Source organism: Chlorocebus sabaeus, chromosome 12, assembly GCF_047675955.1.
Source record: "Chlorocebus sabaeus isolate Y175 chromosome 12, mChlSab1.0.hap1, whole genome shotgun sequence".
Taxonomy (NCBI): Eukaryota; Metazoa; Chordata; class Mammalia; order Primates; family Cercopithecidae; genus Chlorocebus; species Chlorocebus sabaeus.
In genome coordinates this window covers 114089126-114105923 of record NC_132915.1, presented here as the reverse complement: position 1 = coordinate 114105923, position 16798 = coordinate 114089126, and the positions used below count along the sequence as shown (strand labels likewise).

Genomic DNA, 16798 nt, shown 5'->3' with positions numbered 1-16798 from the left:
GCTTGAATGTAAACCAGTTCTTTGGATCTAACTTTCAGGCTATAGGAACTAAGGCAAATGACTTAAACAATACAAGAAGGTTATGAGGTAAGTCCAGAATCTGGAATCCAGATTCTTTCAGCCGACAGCGTGGCAAATGGGAAGAAGTTGGGGAACAGAGAGAATGTTCTGGGTAAAAGAAACACAAAAGACTTAAGAGACATTGCAGCAGATTGATTTAATGAGTGGAACCAGTTTGGATCCAATTAGAAAGAGAAAAAAAAAGTAACAGGCATTTTGTCAACAGACCTTTGACCGTGGACTAGGCACTAAATAATAACAGGAAACTGTTATTTTTGTCACATGTGAAAAAGCCCTGCTGTTACGTGAGAACAATGGTCCCTTTCTGATGTCAATAAAAACATACTGCGCTATTCAGTAGTAAAATGGGGTTTGCTTTAAAATAGTAAGTAGTTCAAATCCAAGACAGGAGGGTGGAGGGGAGAACGCTGGTGACAGAGGAGGCTGACTTGAGGATTCCGAGCTAACTGCACCCTCACTTCTCACTATGGAAAGTTCTTTTAAAACAAGCGAGGGGCTCTGCGGAGGGGCCGAGTGTGGCGGGACATGCAGCGAGTGACATGAACACTCAGAGCTGGGAAAAGCTGTCGCATGGGGAGCCCGCTGGGCACACGTGCCACAGACGAGAGGTGCTGAAGCAGATGGCGCCTAGCCAGGCTGGGGTGAGACAGAAGCAACACCAGTGTCGAAGTCTGAGTAAACACACGTGCACTGGAAATGTGGAGATACAGACAGTGAAGCCACAGGGAAGCACGTGTCAAACGGGGCCTGCCTCCACTGCACCCTGCCTAACACCTATGGAGAAGAGGAGGAGGAGACCCAGTGGTTCTCAAAGTGTGGTCCCTGGACCAGAAGCATCAGGAAAAATGGGGAACGCTTTAGAAAAGCAAAATCCCAGCCAGGCCAGACCTGCTGAATCAGAAACCCCGGCTACGCAAATAGGCACCAGGGTAAGGGCCGTGAGCGAAACTGACTGGCCTGTTCCAGGGCTTGGCCCGCTCCCCCCGGGTGCTCCCTGACACAGCGGTCGGGCCTGACCTTTGGAAGGAGGCTCCCATTCCTGCCTTCCCCACAGCAGGCCGCTGAGTCTGGAGCCACCACTTGGCCTCTCTCACAGGCCGCACCTGTACCACCTGGGCGATGGCCGATGCTGCACAGGCTGCCGTAAGACCTGGAGGAGCTCCCTACGCAAAAGGCTAGGAATAATGCCCAGCATTACTATGTGAATGGTTGTCCTGTTCATAGCTCACTTATTTCTACAACGTGCAGCTACGACTCAACAGTCGAGTTGAAGATGGATCCGCTGGCCAGTAAGACCAGGAAACTCACTGAAGCGACAGCCTGACACACCCCTCAGGAAGCAGACAACACTAATGGCCACGTGCTGACTTCGGCCACAACAAATGCAAACCCGGGGCAGCTAGACACCCGAGCAGTGTCACTGCATGTGGTGCCTCTCGGCCTGGTGCCAACAAGCCTCCTGCTTGGACCCTCACCATGGCCAGCCATGGTCACGAGGCTCTAAGGGCTGAAAGAAATCTTGTTAAAAAGAACTGGAGAAATTCTCAGAAAACATTAATTCCGTCTGTGCTCTGCCCGTTCCCCCTCTCCTGTCCCACAGGTAGCAGAGATGGGGCGTGTTGAACCCTCTGAGTCTGTGATCCCCGGTGAAAGGAGAGAGGTGGCCGAGGCCCAGCCCTTGTGGGGCCTACCCTGCAGGGAACCACAGTTCTGGGCAGTTCCAGGCCCCCCTTGGTGTGACTCTCCTGCCTCAATCTACTCACTTTGTTTATAGCAAGGTAGGAGAAACCTTGTCAAAATCATGATCATAAAAGACAAACACAACAGGCCATTTTCATTCAAAGAACTTGTCTACACAATCCTCCTTTTTAAGACCTGTGTTTCATCATCTGCCGCGATTTCACTGTTGGGATCTGCTCGATTGGTTTTGTGCAGAACCCACTCAGGCTCCCTCCCTGGCCGTGCAGCACAACTCCCTCGGGGGGCTGTCGGGGGCCACTGCTGGGCCGGGCTTTCTCACTCACTTCTCGTAGCTGCTTTAAACGAAAACAAACATGCTTACTTCGTGGTCCACGCTCTCGGTAGCCATGCACTGGTTGTTGGCCAGAGTGGAGATCTCTCGGCTCCTCGGTGTTTCCATCCGGCAGCTGCAGAGAGGCACTTCCTGGAGGCCGTCTGTCTCCAGCACATCTGGACCGTTGGCCAACCCTAACGTCACACAGACACATGTCAGCTCATGCAATCCTGACCTCAAAAGAATCACCTAGAAAGTGATCGGTTATGGAGTCTCAACAGTGATCTCACACACCAGGAAATGAAAGCAATGCGGTTAATTACCGAGGCACAAACAGCCCTGCACGGGGCGGGGATGGCCACCACCTGGGCACCATGAAGGAGTGGCCTGTGCCTCCCCAGCTAACAAACCCCCTGCCAGGGTCTCAAGAGGCACCTATTAACCTGTGTTCTCAGGTTCTCAGGACCCAGGACACAAGTTCCAAAGCCAGAGGCTGGTACCTCTGGCAGTAGCTCCTAAATCTTTTGTTTTTCAAACAAAAGAGCATTCACTGCCCTTTAAGACCTTGTTTTCCTACTTGGTTTTAGAATGGCAACCACACACACACACAAAATCAGTTTGGAAGGTTTTAATAACGGTTTGTCTATCATCTAGAATTCCACTCACCTACTACAATAGTCCAAAGAGCCCATTTATTAGCCTGAAAGAGGAAAGCACCAGGGAAAACAAGGGAAGAAACTAGAGGAGAATTAGAGCTCAACATGTGGCTGACAATGACGGCATCGTCCACAGGGAAGGCTGCAGAAGAGCTGTGGTCAGGCAGGCGGCCTTGGGCCCATCCCAACACAGCCAGGGCTGGTGCCACCCACACCCTGCCCCCAGCCCAGGGTGGGAGAGACCAGCACGGCCAAGGCTGTTGAGCGGCAGGGGCAGGGGTGGAGGGCAGCCGCCAGGAAGACCCTCAAGCTTGGCAAGTAGCTACAGTGGGTGCTGCTCCCAAAGAAAGCAAGATTGCGTTTCACATTTTCTTTCTTGTTAAACAGTCAAAGCAGAAATAGAAGGTGAATCAGTGTCTCAAATACTCACTATTGCCTCTCTTAATTAAAAATAATTAACTCTTGGCTGGGTGCAGTGGCTCACACCTGTAATCCCAGCACTTTGGGAGGCCAAGGCAGGCGGATCACGAGGTCAGGAGATGGAGACCCTCCGGACAACATGGTGAAACCCCGTCTCTACTAAAAAAAAAAAAAAAAAAACTAGCTGGGCGTGGGGCACGTGCCTGTAATCCCTGCTACTTGGGAGGCTGAGGTAGGAGAATCACTTGAACCAGGGAGTCAGAGGTTGCAGTGAGCCGAGATCCTGCCACTGCACTCCAGCCTGGTGACAGAGGGAGGATCTGTCTCAAAAAATAAAAATAAAATTTAAAAAAAACTCTTGTTTTCACATCTAAAAATATAGTGTTAAAGTCAATTAAAATGGAGACCAGGACTAAAGAATCCTTGAACAGACAAAACCAGTTGAGCCAAGGAGGCCATCTTGGCCTTGCTTGATTTGAAAACAAAGGATCTTGTGGGCTACTTCTTGCAAATGCCTACAGTAAAGAAAAAGAAAACTTAAGCTCCACCATCCAGAAGCAGCCAACGAATCTCCAGAACTAGGGACTTTCCAGCAGGGACAGAACAAACGAGGAAACTGTGTCATGAACCAGTTGGGTGTTTTCCTGGCTTTACTTCCATGTTCACCTGAAAAATCCTTCCCCTTGTGTTTCCTCAGTGCAGCTCCCAACGTGCTTCTGGTTTGGAGCTGCCCGGTTCATGAATCGCTGCTCAAGGAAACCCTTTAAGAGCTGCACTGCGCCTTAGTGCATCTTTTGACAACACCCACGCTGAGTCACCCACAGTCGCTTCTGTTTGTCTCCAGCCCATTTGGAATCTGATACTGGTCATGGCCAGGAGAGAATCCAAATCTCTGCAAAGAGCCAATAAGCATGTGAACAGCCCATGCTGCCATCAAGGACTCTCTGTGCAGGAGGCACCGACTCCGGCACAGAGGTGCTTCCTAATCATGTGCTGCCCGAGATCCCAGCCTCGCCTCCGGATCACCCGTACCCCTACAGACCGGGAAAACGATGAGGTGAAACTTGAAATAGAATCACTACAAGTTTAAAGCTGGGCGGGCCTCTGAGATGATCCTGCTTAGCAACTAGGTTTTTAAAAGGAGAAAACGGACACAAACCTCACAAAGCTCTGAGATAACTGTCCTACCACAGTGCCAGCCGACAGCTGCCTAGAGGCTGCAGTGAGACAGGTGAGAACCCAGGGCCCACATGCTTGGATAACGATGCTGTGGCCCAGACAACTCCATGCAGGTGGAGTGTTTCGGTCCCTCAAGCAATCAACCTCCACCAAGCTCTGGCTCTCCTGCCCGAGGCCATGTTGCCATGGTTACCGGCTCCTGGCCTCTCCCAGGCTCAGACCCTCTGCCTCCTGTCGCTGCTGGGTGACATAGCCATTCAGCCTCAACAAGGCAGGCCCAAGAGCAAGGCAACAGGGAGAGAGACAAATGCATATGGAGAGGACTTCTGCTCTTCACATTCTCCTTGGCCCAAGGCTCAAGCCTAGACCCCCTGAACCACAACCAGAGGCATCAACTGCCCCCACTTACCCACTCAGCACACTCCACAGGCCGATCGCGCCTATCCCATCTGAGACGCACACCACCCAGGTCTCCCAGAGCCCCAGATCCTGTCCAGCACCCCTTGATCAGCGCCTCCCTCTGGGGTCCCGGGCCACACGGCCAGCATCAGCACAGTGGGCACCACTGCCTGTCTCTTCTACGCACTGATAGTCTACATCGAAAGCACGACTGAACAGGCCAATCGCTGACTAACCAATCGGTGCTGATAAAACAGGCAAATCAATTTTGGGAGGTCAGTTTATAAAACGTCACACAAGCCGAGGAGCCCCTACTTGTTGCCGTTTCTCCTCTGGCTCCGCGTTGGCTCTCGCCCTTCTGGACCTGATGCTCGGCACCATCCTTCCTTTATAGCTATCTTCCCGCGACCTTACCGGAGACAGCAGGTGTACACTGACAGCTGGAAGAGCCCTCATGTACCAGCTCCCTGTCTCCTGCCACTCAGCAGGCCCAAGGCCACCATAGCAGGAGGCGATTTGATAAAATAAAATACTATTTACTACTTAAAACCAAGTAACTTCCTGAGACCCCCGAATCTAAAAGCAAGTTTAGAGCTGGGACACTCAGCGTCACACTGTCGAGAAAGCAAGCGTGGGACGACCATGCGAAGGACTTGGTGATACTTGAGGGGGGTTTCTGCTCCATTTGGCACAAAGAAGAGGAAAAAATACCATCGTCTCCATGACGGACAAGCCTAAGATTTCTACCTTAAGCTAAAGATGGGATTTTCTAGGTGAGTTACATAGGTGACTCAAACCACCCTCAGTGTTCAAAACCCTAAAAAGCTAGTTATCTGTCATTTTTAAATGGCCCATTAAACCCCTCACAGTAGTCTGCAATGCCACACCAGCAAGATCTGTGTGGAATGTAAATAATATAAGATTTCCATTTCCTCCACATCATGCTTCAAATAAATCTTCCCAGATAATCAAATAGCTATTAGCTACTTTTCACTCATATAAGGTTTCTAAGTGGCTTAAAAAGAGAAAACAACTGATAGAAAGTGTGAGAACTGACAACTTCTGGCACAACAACTCCTAACAGAAGCCGTTGATTCACCTGTGATTTCGAGGTACAAAAATACGCTAAATACAAATATTCTATGACAGAATATGTGTCAGAGCTCTCAGCTCAACACTGACCAAGGACATATTTCAGCCAATCAGAGACACCTTATTCAACAGTACATCCTTGTGTGTCCTGAGAGGCCACCGGGGAGGAAAGGTGTCTGGCCATGGGCAATCCTCCACGGAGCACGCCTGACCTGTGGAGGGAGACGACCACCACGCTGGGCCTTGCTTGGGCTTTGCCAGTTTACTCTTAGAGGGTTTCCGTAATTTCTGGTTTTTCACTTGCACACTGGGACACAGCAGACGCACCCCGTCCTGTCTACACCTCAACTGGAAGTGATGCCGTTAACCCGATCTTCTACTAGTGTCCACCAGGGGGCATCGTGCTAATACAGAGGAAGGAGCCCCGAAGATAAAGGACCAAGATGGTGCCCGGTCTCAGTTACACCACCACATTCACCTTCTGCTTGTGAAGACAGAATTCCTTTGACGCGGAGATCCAGGGAGTCCAGAGAAACTTCCATGTACCCTGTGCTGTCTCCTGGTGCTGTCTGCTCACCGCTTCCTGAAGATGACTTATACGACTCAGCACCTAGGTATGAAAAGCACACACATCAGACACCATGCACCCAGGCGGCCGCACCCACCCACGCACAGGGCAGCAAGGCTGGGGCCCCAGGAAATGGACTACTTCTAATTAATCCATTCAAAACCACAAGCTGAAACCCACTATTGTTTAGGCCATTCCAGTTTCACTATCATTTTCTCTCTTGCATATTATTGTGTTGATTCCCCCTTTTAGACATAATATTCATGGGGGAGGAGAGAAGCTGTATAGACAAAAACAAAGGCACCAACATGTCGGTACATCTTTCTCTGTAACTATCCCAACTACATAAAAGCTATCGAATGATCAAAGAAACAGATAAAACATGGCAGTCACATGTTGTGGATTATTTTTACATAAAACAGAAACACCTAACTTGCAGATTTGAAAGATCAGAGGTAAAGTAGCTAAAGAGATGGCCCAAGGTGCCATGTTGCAGGCAAATCTGTGTCCAAGAGAAAGCACTGCCCACCCAGGTGTCCTGGCTGACGTGCAGGGAGGCCCCCGGAAAGGATCAGTGTCGACCCCAGTAGACACGGGAGGCTCATGACACCCACAGAAGGTGCCAGGGAGCAGGGTACTGTGAGAGGGACCAGTGCCCCTAGGCTGGCAGCGAGGGCAGTGGGGAGTGCAAACACTTCCGTGGGCTCCCCTGCCCTCAAGGACACACGAGTGGTGGCCAGGCCAGTCTGTCCACACTTTCCAAGAGGGCCGGAGAAAGATACACAAAATTGGGTGTTTGCAATCACAAGGGCATTTCACTGAGGAGGCCTGTGAAAGTGTATACCTATACCAGGTAATATCCAACTCCGACCAAGGGCAGATGGTCACATTTCGCGGCCAAGCTCCTAGGGAATAGTCACCAATCTTATTTCATTGACTGGAAATAAATGAACACTAGTACAGAGAGGTATGGTAACCAGTCTTTTTTTTTTTTTTTTTTTGAGACAGAGTCTCGCTCTGTTGCCCAGGCTGGAGTGCAGTGGCCGGATCTCAGCTCACTGCAAGCTCCGCCTCCCAAGTTTACGCCATTCTCCTGCCTCAGCCTCCCGAGTAGCTGGGACTACAGGCGCCCGCCACCTCGCCCGGCTAGTTTTTTGTAATTTTTAGTAGAGACGGGGTTTCACCGGGTTAGCCAGGATGGTCTCAATCTCCTGACCTTGTGATCCGCCCATCTTGGCCTCCCAAAGTGCTGGGATTACAGGCTTGAGCCACCGCGCCCGGCCGGTAACCAGTCTTTTCATTCAAGCCACATGCTCCACCTAGATCTTAGACAGACAGGAAAAGTCAACCGCCTTTGAGAAATCACCATCATCAACTTGAAGAACAGGAGGACACTTTGTATGGTTTTAAACGAAAAGAAAATTTTTTAAAAACTCATAAAGAAATAAAATTCAAACTCCTCTGTGAATATTTAAAAGCACACACTTTGCACATTACAGCCAAGATGACAAAGATGAAATCTCTAACCCAAAACAACTTTCAGCCTTGGCTCTAAAATGCTTTTGTTGGCCAACAGTAAAAGCCACATCTGGTGTTATGATCTGAATCAATAAACTGAGGTGAAGAGAAACGTAACTGAAGGACCACACGCAGCTCCCAGGGGGCTCACACGTCCTCCACCCTCAAACGCCAGGAGCCTCCACGGTGACTGCCTCATGCCCCAGGCCTCCCACAACCTTCTCCGTTTCAGGGGACGACTGCCTCCCCAACATCCAGTTAACAGACCTATTCTACGCTGGGGAATCCAGATTAGCCAAAATCACTGTGAAGAACAACAAAGTGCTGCCACTCGGTGACACTGGTATAAGGATCAACAAATAAACAAATGAAACAGACTGGAACGTCCAGGAACAGCCCACACACTGAATGTCAACAGCGGGAGAAAAGTCAACTCGAGCAGCAGTGCCTATGGCAACCGCACATCCACTGCCAAGAAGGGGCCTGCACCACAGCTCACTCAAACATTAGTGCAAAATGAACTTGTCAGATGCCGAGAAGAAAACATGGGACAAAACCTCTGTGACCTGGGTCTGTCAAAGATTTCTTAGAGCACAAAAGTATGAATCACAATGTAAAATAACTCATAATTTGGACTTCAAGAAAATCTTAACAACTTTTGCTCTTCTAAATATAGCATTAAGAAAATGAAAAGGCAGGTCACAGACTAGGTACAAATACACACAAAGCATCCACCTGATAGAAGACTTGTGTCCAGAATATTTAAAAAGCTCTTTTAACCCAATGAGAAGAAAAACAACCAGATTTTAAAAGTGAGCAAAAGATGTGAACAGACACGTTTCGAACAAAATAAATGAAGGCTAAAATGTACAATCTCATTACTCATTAGATAACAGCATTGAAACTACAGTAAAACACCAATGCACACCTATAGATCCACTGAAATTAAAAAGACTAACCCTAACAAGTGCTGGTGCAGACAGAGGGGAACTGGAATGCTTGTGTGTTATGGGGACCTAAAACAGGACGAGTGCTTGGAAAACAGCCTGGCAGCTTCCTGAAGAGCTGAACACACACCACTCTACTCAGCCATTCCACTCCCAGGTATCTAACCAAGATCTAGGAAAGCACCTGTTCAAAAAGACTTGCACACAAATGTTCACAGCTGCTCAATTTCTAGCAGCTCAAGGCTGGAAAGAGCCCAAAGCCCATGGACAGATGAATGGACAGATAGACTGTGGGGCAGCCACACAATGGGACACTTCTCAGCAATGGACAGGAACAAACTCCTGGCCATTCGACAGCCCGGCAACTCAAAACAATTATACTCAGAGAAGCCAGATGAAAAACAGCTGCACAGCACCATCTACATAAAATTCTACAAGACACTAACCAATAAGCAGAAGCAGAGCAGACCAGGGGCTGCCTGGGGGCAGGGAAGGGGCCAGGTTTTCAAGGGGCAGGAGGGACCCGGGGTGACAGAGGCGCTCATGGCACTGATCGTCTAACTGTGGTGACGGATTCAAGGTCATAAACGCATTAAAACTTGTCAAATTATGTAATTTACTTCTGTACATTTTATTGTATGCCAAGTGTACCTCGGTTAAGCTGAAAACAAAAACGGCCCTTGGCACCCTAAGCCTCCTGCATCCCTCTGGGTTTGAGGGGATTTCCTTCCCACATTCACGCTGTGATTCACAAAGTCCCTCTGGAACAGGAGACTGACGGAGGCACAGGTGCCTCACCAAGGGGCCGCTTCCTGCACACAGCGTGGGAGCTAACCGTGCAGACCACAGGCTCTAGTCACCCATGCAGGCAGCAAAGGATTCACCTCTGTTCAACATTCAACAGTGAAGTCAGGGTCGGGCGTGATGGCTCACGCCTGTAATCCCAGCACTTCGGGAGGCCAAAACGGGCAGATCGCTTGAGCTCAGGAGTTCGAGACCAGCCTGGCCAACATAGCAAAACCCCATCTCTACCAAAAAAACACAAAAAAATAAGCTAGGCATGAAGGCACATGCCTATAGTCCCGGCTTCCTGGGGAGATGAGGTAGGAGGATTGCCTGAGCCCAGAAGATGGAAGCTATAGTGAGCTGAGATCAAGCCACTGCACTCCAGCCTGGGTAACAAAACCAGATCCTGTCTCAAAAAAAAAAAAAAAAAAAAAAAAAAAAATTTAAAAACAACAGTGGGTCGGGCGCGGTGGTTGACGCCTGTAATCCCAGCACTTTAGGAGGCCGAGGTGGGCGGATCACGAGGTCAGGAGATCGAGACCATCCTGGCTAACACAGTGAAACCCCATCTCTACCAAAAATACAAAAAGTTAGCCAGGCATGGTGGCAGGCACCTGTAGTCCCAGCTACTCGGGAGCCTGAGGCAGGAGAATGGTGTGAACACGGGAGGCAGAGCTTGCAGTGAGCCGAAATCAGGCCATTGCACTCCAGGCTGGGCGACAGAGCGAGACTCTGTCTCAAAAAAAAAAAAAAAAAAAAAAACCAGTGAAGTCAACATCCACTACACTGGCCAGAAGGAAACTACTTTAGAGTTCCTCTTGAGTTTAAAAGTTTTTCTTAAAGTTTCTCTTGAAACTTTAGAGTTTCACTTGAGCTTCTCTAACAAAGTCATTGCGAACATTTTTTTAAAAAACAGTGAAGCCTTCTCTTCTAATGAAATCCTATGCACCCCAACCCCAGGTGGGCCTCCTGGCCTCATCCCCCTCCCAGGCAGTCCCCAAGATGGCCCACACCCCTACGGCATTTACCGAGGGCACCGCTGGGCTTCTTTCTACTTCTCCGCCTCCTTTTCCTGGCTGGCTTGATCCAGGGACTGTCGGTCTTTCCTTTCCTCTTGAGAAATTTCTTCTTGAGGCTGGATTCCGAACTCTGGAGAACCAAAGGGGCAGGCATATAAACCACTGAGCATAGGCAGCTACGGAAGGCAAGAGCACTACAAGTGTTTTCTTGCAAAACAGAACACTGGCTATGTCTTGATCTTCAATTAAATAGTGAACTTAACTTGTAGACATTTTCCTGGGTCACACGCTGAAAGGCACTCTGTGCTTTTTCCTAACTATCTCTCTAAGCTCAGTCCCTTTAGAAGCAAAACAAAAACAAAAATAAAAAGTGAAATTTATAAGTCTTATTTGAGTTTGGCACAAAAGAAAAGAATAAGTAAATTGGAAAGTTCTACTCAGGAACTAAATAAATAAGCTCAGGAAAAGGATCCATGGCTGCTCATCAGGGTCCATTCATCTCACTCACAGGAAAAGAACAATCAAGGCTCAGTTCGCTTCAGAATCTATACCCACATCAATCACCTACACAGAGAACAAGGACAGAGGCTGTAATTAACTTGTAATATTTCAAGATGTGTTTTAAGCATCTGCTTCTAAAATCCGGATGCAGCAAGGGCATCCGTGGCACAGGCCACACAGGGGTGCACAGCAGGCGCCCCCGCCCCTCCACAGGAGGACACGTGAAGGCCACAGTGGGCAGAGGGACATTTAAGGTAGGCACTGCGGCAGCACGCGGGCCTCGCCGACCAACTGAACGTGCCGCTGCACAAGGCCTGTTGCTGGGCAGCCTTCTGTCCTGAGTCGGGTCCCACGTGAGGACGGACCGGGAGCCCTGTCTACAGCACACACAGCCCAGCTCCCCGGTGCTCCCCGCACAGCAAAACTTTTGGGAAGAAGTTGTGCAAGCGCCGCACCCAAAGTTGCTGCTGCTAGAAATCTAGTTGCCCCTCTGCCACCCAAAGACAGACCCCTTCATCACCAAACACCACGGCCCCCGTGTCCTCCTCCCACTCGCTGGTGTGATGAGCCCACACCGTGGGCCACTTCTCCTGTTGCAGAGCATTTCCCCATTCATATGACCCAAATTTGCTGAGTTTTCTCCCCATGGCACAGAGAGCCCCTCCTCAGACGCAGGAGCCAACTTCTCCTCCCCTATGGAGCCCTCACAGGCTGGGGGCTCCCTGAGGCTCCATCCTGGGGACTCGCTGCTCTTCCCCATTTCCAACCCCCAATTCCCGCAGACCAGGGTGCACAACTCCGACCTGAACCCTCCTCCACGAATAACAGGCTTCAGTAGGGATGGAGCAGAACCCCTCTTCCCTCCTGTCCTCACCACCAGAAAGTTCTGTCCATTCTACCTGGAAACACCTCAAATCCAGCCCTTCCTTCTCGCACATCAGCCAATGCAGCGGAATCCCCAACAGCTGTCCTTGCTGCTGCTCCCACCACACCCTCTCCCTCTGAGAGCCTCCAAAGGCCCCTCAGCTCCCCCCGACCCCGCACGCAGCCGGCGCAGCCCTGTGCCAGGCCCAGTCCTGTGCTGCAGCTCTGCACGGTGTCTTTCTCATGAGGCTTTGCCAGGGACAGGACCCATCTGTGGCCATCGTCATGACCAGCTCCAAGCACATGTGTGAGTGCTCAGGCAACAAAGGTTGGGTAATGGACTGAAGGACGCTGGTGTCTCTGCATCTCCTCTACTTCAGCACAGACGCAGAAGGAGGCGCTGGGGATTACCAGGTCAGACTCGTCACCGCCTTCCTCCTCCTCCCCGGTGTCCACGGACTCCTGCTCCTCCTCAGACTCCCCGTCCATCTGATCAGCCACACAGTCGAAGCGGGAACCCAAACAGAAAACAGAAACCAATTACATCCTTTAGTGGCAGATGACGGATCCAAAACAAACCTCGAAACGTGCCCTGGCCGTACACACCGGAGATGCTCGCAGGGTGGGGGCACCGCCAGCCTGCTCCAGCCCTGGCTGGTGTGTGGGGTGACCAAGTGCTGGTCCAGGCAGGCCCAGAGGCACACTCTGAGCTTCCACTCTGCTCCCCGGTCCTGTCTCCACATCAGGACCAGAGAGTGGCCGCCCTGGTGTGGATGCAGGCAAGGCTCACCCACTGGGTGCTGTATTAGTGAGGGCTCAAGTACTCCATGGATCTTACGAATGGGAGAATTCAATAAACAGGTCACAAAACACACAGAACAATCATAAAACGATGTTCAGAGGCCACAAAACAAGACACAGTGTGAGACCTACCCCCACACACCCATGATCCCAGTCCCATCCTCAGAGCCACCACAGCTAAGCTGCCCACGCCTCCTTCCAGTGAACGTCCAGGCAGACGCGGGCCCACAGACGACAGTGCATTTCTAGTCTGCTCAGATGGAAGGACACTCGCCAGTTCTGTGAATATTGTTTTCTTCTAATTAAAAATATGTTCTGGAATTCTTTCCACACCAGAACAGACACACCCTATTTTTTCTATGGTATTTATCTTTTCTATAAGCACAGGCAATACACAAATAGACGTTCAGTGCAAAAGACACTGAAACATCCGTGAGTCTCCGTCTGCCCTGTGCCTGGTGCTCCCTGAGGCGGCGTGGGCTGCTCTGGCTGTGCTATTCCGCTATTCTCTGCATTTCCCAGTGGACAGGCACCCATGCGACTTCAAGGGTGTGTTCTATGGGCTCGACGGCTCACGCTTGTAACCCCAACACTCTGGGAGGCCGAGGTGAGTGGACTGCTTGAGGCCAGAAGTTCAAGATCAGCCCAGGCAACACAGCGAGACCCCTGTTTTTCCTATAAAGTTTTTAAAGCTCCGTTTCTGATATCTCTTATTCCATAACACTTTTGAATTTTATCTGAACAACTCAAAGGTGTCCATCTTTTCCTTCATGGCTTCTGGGTTTCTGTCTTACACTAGAAGAACTTCCTCATTTGAGACTGGAAAAAACATTTCCCAATATTTTTACCAATAGTTCAATATCTTGTGTTGACACTTTAAGTCTTCTGGAATTTGTTTTTTAAAATAAAAGCCACAGTAAGATATATTTCACCTACCCTAAGACTGACCCTGCAAAGTGTACAGTTCAGTGGTTTTTACTATGTTCTGAGCCGTGCAGCCGGCACCACGGTCTGACTCCAGAATGGAGCCCACAGTTGTTACCTACCCTGACACAAGTGAGGGCTGCCTGCTCCCAAAATATTAGTCAACGGCCCAATCATAGTTATTAAAAAGTTCATGACCCCTTGTCCACTGACTTAAAACCCCAGTCTTACCATCGACCTTTATACACATGTCACAGGCTCCCCGTCCCCTCACTAACCGCCTCAGCACTCCTCAGTAAGCATTCCCTCCGGCAGCCACGTCCCGTGCTCGGGTGTCCCCCACCGTGCACAGTCCCCCCACTACTCTAGAGGGTCTCCGCCTCCACCCTCACTTCAGAACCAGCAGTTCACACAAAAGTCCGGCTAGGGTCTCGATGGGAGCTGTTCTGAATTTAGAGGCAAACATGGAGAAAATAAAACAGTGGATCTTCTCACTCAGACAAACAAACGACGAGTCTCTCCAGGAACTTAATTTTTAACCTCTTCCATCAGTTTCCTAGTTTTCCTCCACATTAACAAGGAGCACTCGGTTCTTAAGTTTATTTCTGGGTACTCTGGTGATATTAAGAAATTATAACTAACTTTTTAGGTCTGATATTATGGTTTGTCTTTCACAGAGTCCTTATCTTTTAAAGATCCTACTGAAATATCCACTCCAAGACAGCCCACATGTGGAGAACGAGGCCAAATGCTGGAGGCTCCTCACCGTCCTCCGTGTGTTTGCGGAGCTTGAATTTTTCTACATAGAAAATCTTTTAAAATATCCCTAGACAATTATTGATTTTACTGATAATGCTGACACCACATTTTCTAATTGGTTATTGCAGCTATACAAGAAAATAACTGGTTTTTATGTCTTGATCACATGTAAGGTCAGCTTAGTAGCTGTAACAGTTTTTGAGCTGATTTTGCTGGATGTTTCAGGTGGATGAGTATATTTCCCAGCAAACTCTTCTCTCCTGTCTTTTAAAATATTAACGTTTTGGCCAGGCGCAGTGGCTCACGCCTGTAATCCCAGCACTTTGGGAGGCCGAGGCGGGCGGATCACAAGGTCAGGAGATCGAGACCATCCTGGCTAACACGGTGAAACCCTGTCTCTACTAAATATACAAAAAAAAAAATTAGCTGGGCGTGGTGGTGGGCGCCTGTAGTCCCAGCTGCTCAGGAGGCTGAGGCAGGAGAATGGCGTGAACCCAGGAGGCGGAGCTTGCAGTGAGCCCAGATCACGCCACCGCACTCCAGCCTGGGCGACAGAGCAAGACTCTGTCTCAAAAAATAAATAAATAAAATAAATAAAATATTAATGTTTCTTTCTGGTTCGTCCCTTACAGAATCAGCAGGAACGGTCAATGCTGCTGTATTCATGTCATAGGTGAAAGCAGCAGCCCCTCCTCCCTGGTTTCATGACTGACCATCGAAATGTTCAAACCCTTTTGTAAGCATTCCGACGCCTTCACTCAGGTTTCACAGGAGTTTTCATTTCATTGGATAGTTTTCTTATTTTAAAAATAAGACAGGGCAATGAAACCACCAATTAAAAGCGGACTAACAACACAGTTAACTCCACTTCCTTCCAAAACTCTGGCAAAGCGACTTTTAAGGAAGGAACAAGAGCTTCTTTATGAGAGGCTGCTTGATCGCTGTGCATACGACAGCTGTAAGGAATCAGGCGGAAGCTGAAAACCCAAGGAGAAAGGGAAGGGGTAACCGCTGACATCAGAATTTAAAAGCGGCTGGACGCCATGGCTCACACGGAGAATCCGGCACTTTGGGAAGCCACGGCAGGTTATCACGTGAGCCCAGAAGTTCAAGATTAACCTGGGCAACACAGCAAGAGGCTGTCGATTGAGAGGACCTCGTCTCTACAAAAAAATTAATTTAAAAAAATATTAGCTGGGCATGGTGGCGCACGCCTGTGGTCCCAGCAACCTTGGAGGCTGAGGTGGGAGGATCATTTGAGCCCAGGAGGTGAAGACTACAATAAACTATGATTTGCCACTGCACTCACTCCAGCCTGCACAACAGAGCAAGACCCTTCTCAAAAAAAATAAAATAAACAGAGAACTTGGACTCTGAAGCAGGTGAACTGAGAAGGCAGACACCCACGTGAAACAGGAAAAGAACAAGCCAGGGGCAGGCCAGGCTGCTTCCCGCATCTGTCCTGGGGGGGGTGGGGGGGGGGGGCAGCAGGCCAGACCAAAAGCTGCCTGTCCCCCGCCCAGCAGGACACAACTCTGGACATGAGGCTCACTTAGGGGTTCAAGCTAAGAGGGGAGAGGGTCCAGCTCTCCCTTCACCAGCACCCAGAGTGGCTGCCGCACCCAGCTGTCAGGCAACAGGTCCCTGCAAGCGGCTTCCGAGCAGAGTGGCTACACCGGGACACCAGCTGTTTCAGTCAAAAGGCAGGTCACACGCAGAAGAAGGTACCACGTCGACTACACAACAAGGGCTTGTTTCCAGGCCAAAGAACCCCCTACAAAACACGTTTCAAAAAGGACAAACCGCCCAGTAAATGGTTGGGATGTGAACAGGTACTTCACAAAAGGCATCCAAATGGCAAAATAAGTATGTGAAAAAGTATTCAGCTGTCTTGTAAATCATGAAAATGCAATTTAAAGTGAAAACGTAATGCCACTATCTGCTCGCTGGAGTGGCAGCACCGAATGTGGCCGGCACAGCAGAGGGGACACTCCGAGGTGGTGGCGAAGGCGGCAACCTCAGCAGCCACCATGGGGAGCCACACAGCAGGGTCCACGGAGGCCAGCACAAGGCATGGCGGTTCCATTTCCAGTGGGTACCCAGGGCAACACCTGTATGAGGGTGCTGGCGGCAACCTCCTCTGGAACGGCCCCACTGGAACCACCCACGGGCCATCCACAGTGGGACGGACACAGACACAGAGCAGCCATACAGAGGAACCAGTATGGTCAACCCCCTGGCCTCAGGCCCCGCACACTCTGAAATAGCAC

At 49.9% G+C, this 16798-nt stretch overlaps 1 protein-coding gene across 9 annotated transcripts in view; it reads right to left on the bottom strand.

The window, feature by feature from the left end:
- The window catches only part of EHMT1 (euchromatic histone lysine methyltransferase 1), a 224485-nt gene that overhangs the window by 70201 nt on the left and 137486 nt on the right, over positions 1–16798 (bottom strand). For 8 of the 9 annotated variants that reach the window (XM_073022135.1, XM_073022141.1, XM_073022136.1 and 5 more), the window contains 4 exons: positions 12456–12533; positions 10689–10809; positions 6320–6451; positions 2144–2289 (listed from right to left, as the gene is read on the bottom strand). In XM_073022135.1, coding sequence (XP_072878236.1) covers positions 2144–2289; positions 6320–6451; positions 10689–10809; positions 12456–12533 — 477 coding nt within the window. The remainder of the gene's footprint in view (positions 1–2143; positions 2290–6319; positions 6452–10688; positions 10810–12455; positions 12534–16798) is intronic. The other variant, XM_073022138.1, reaches the window with a different exon arrangement.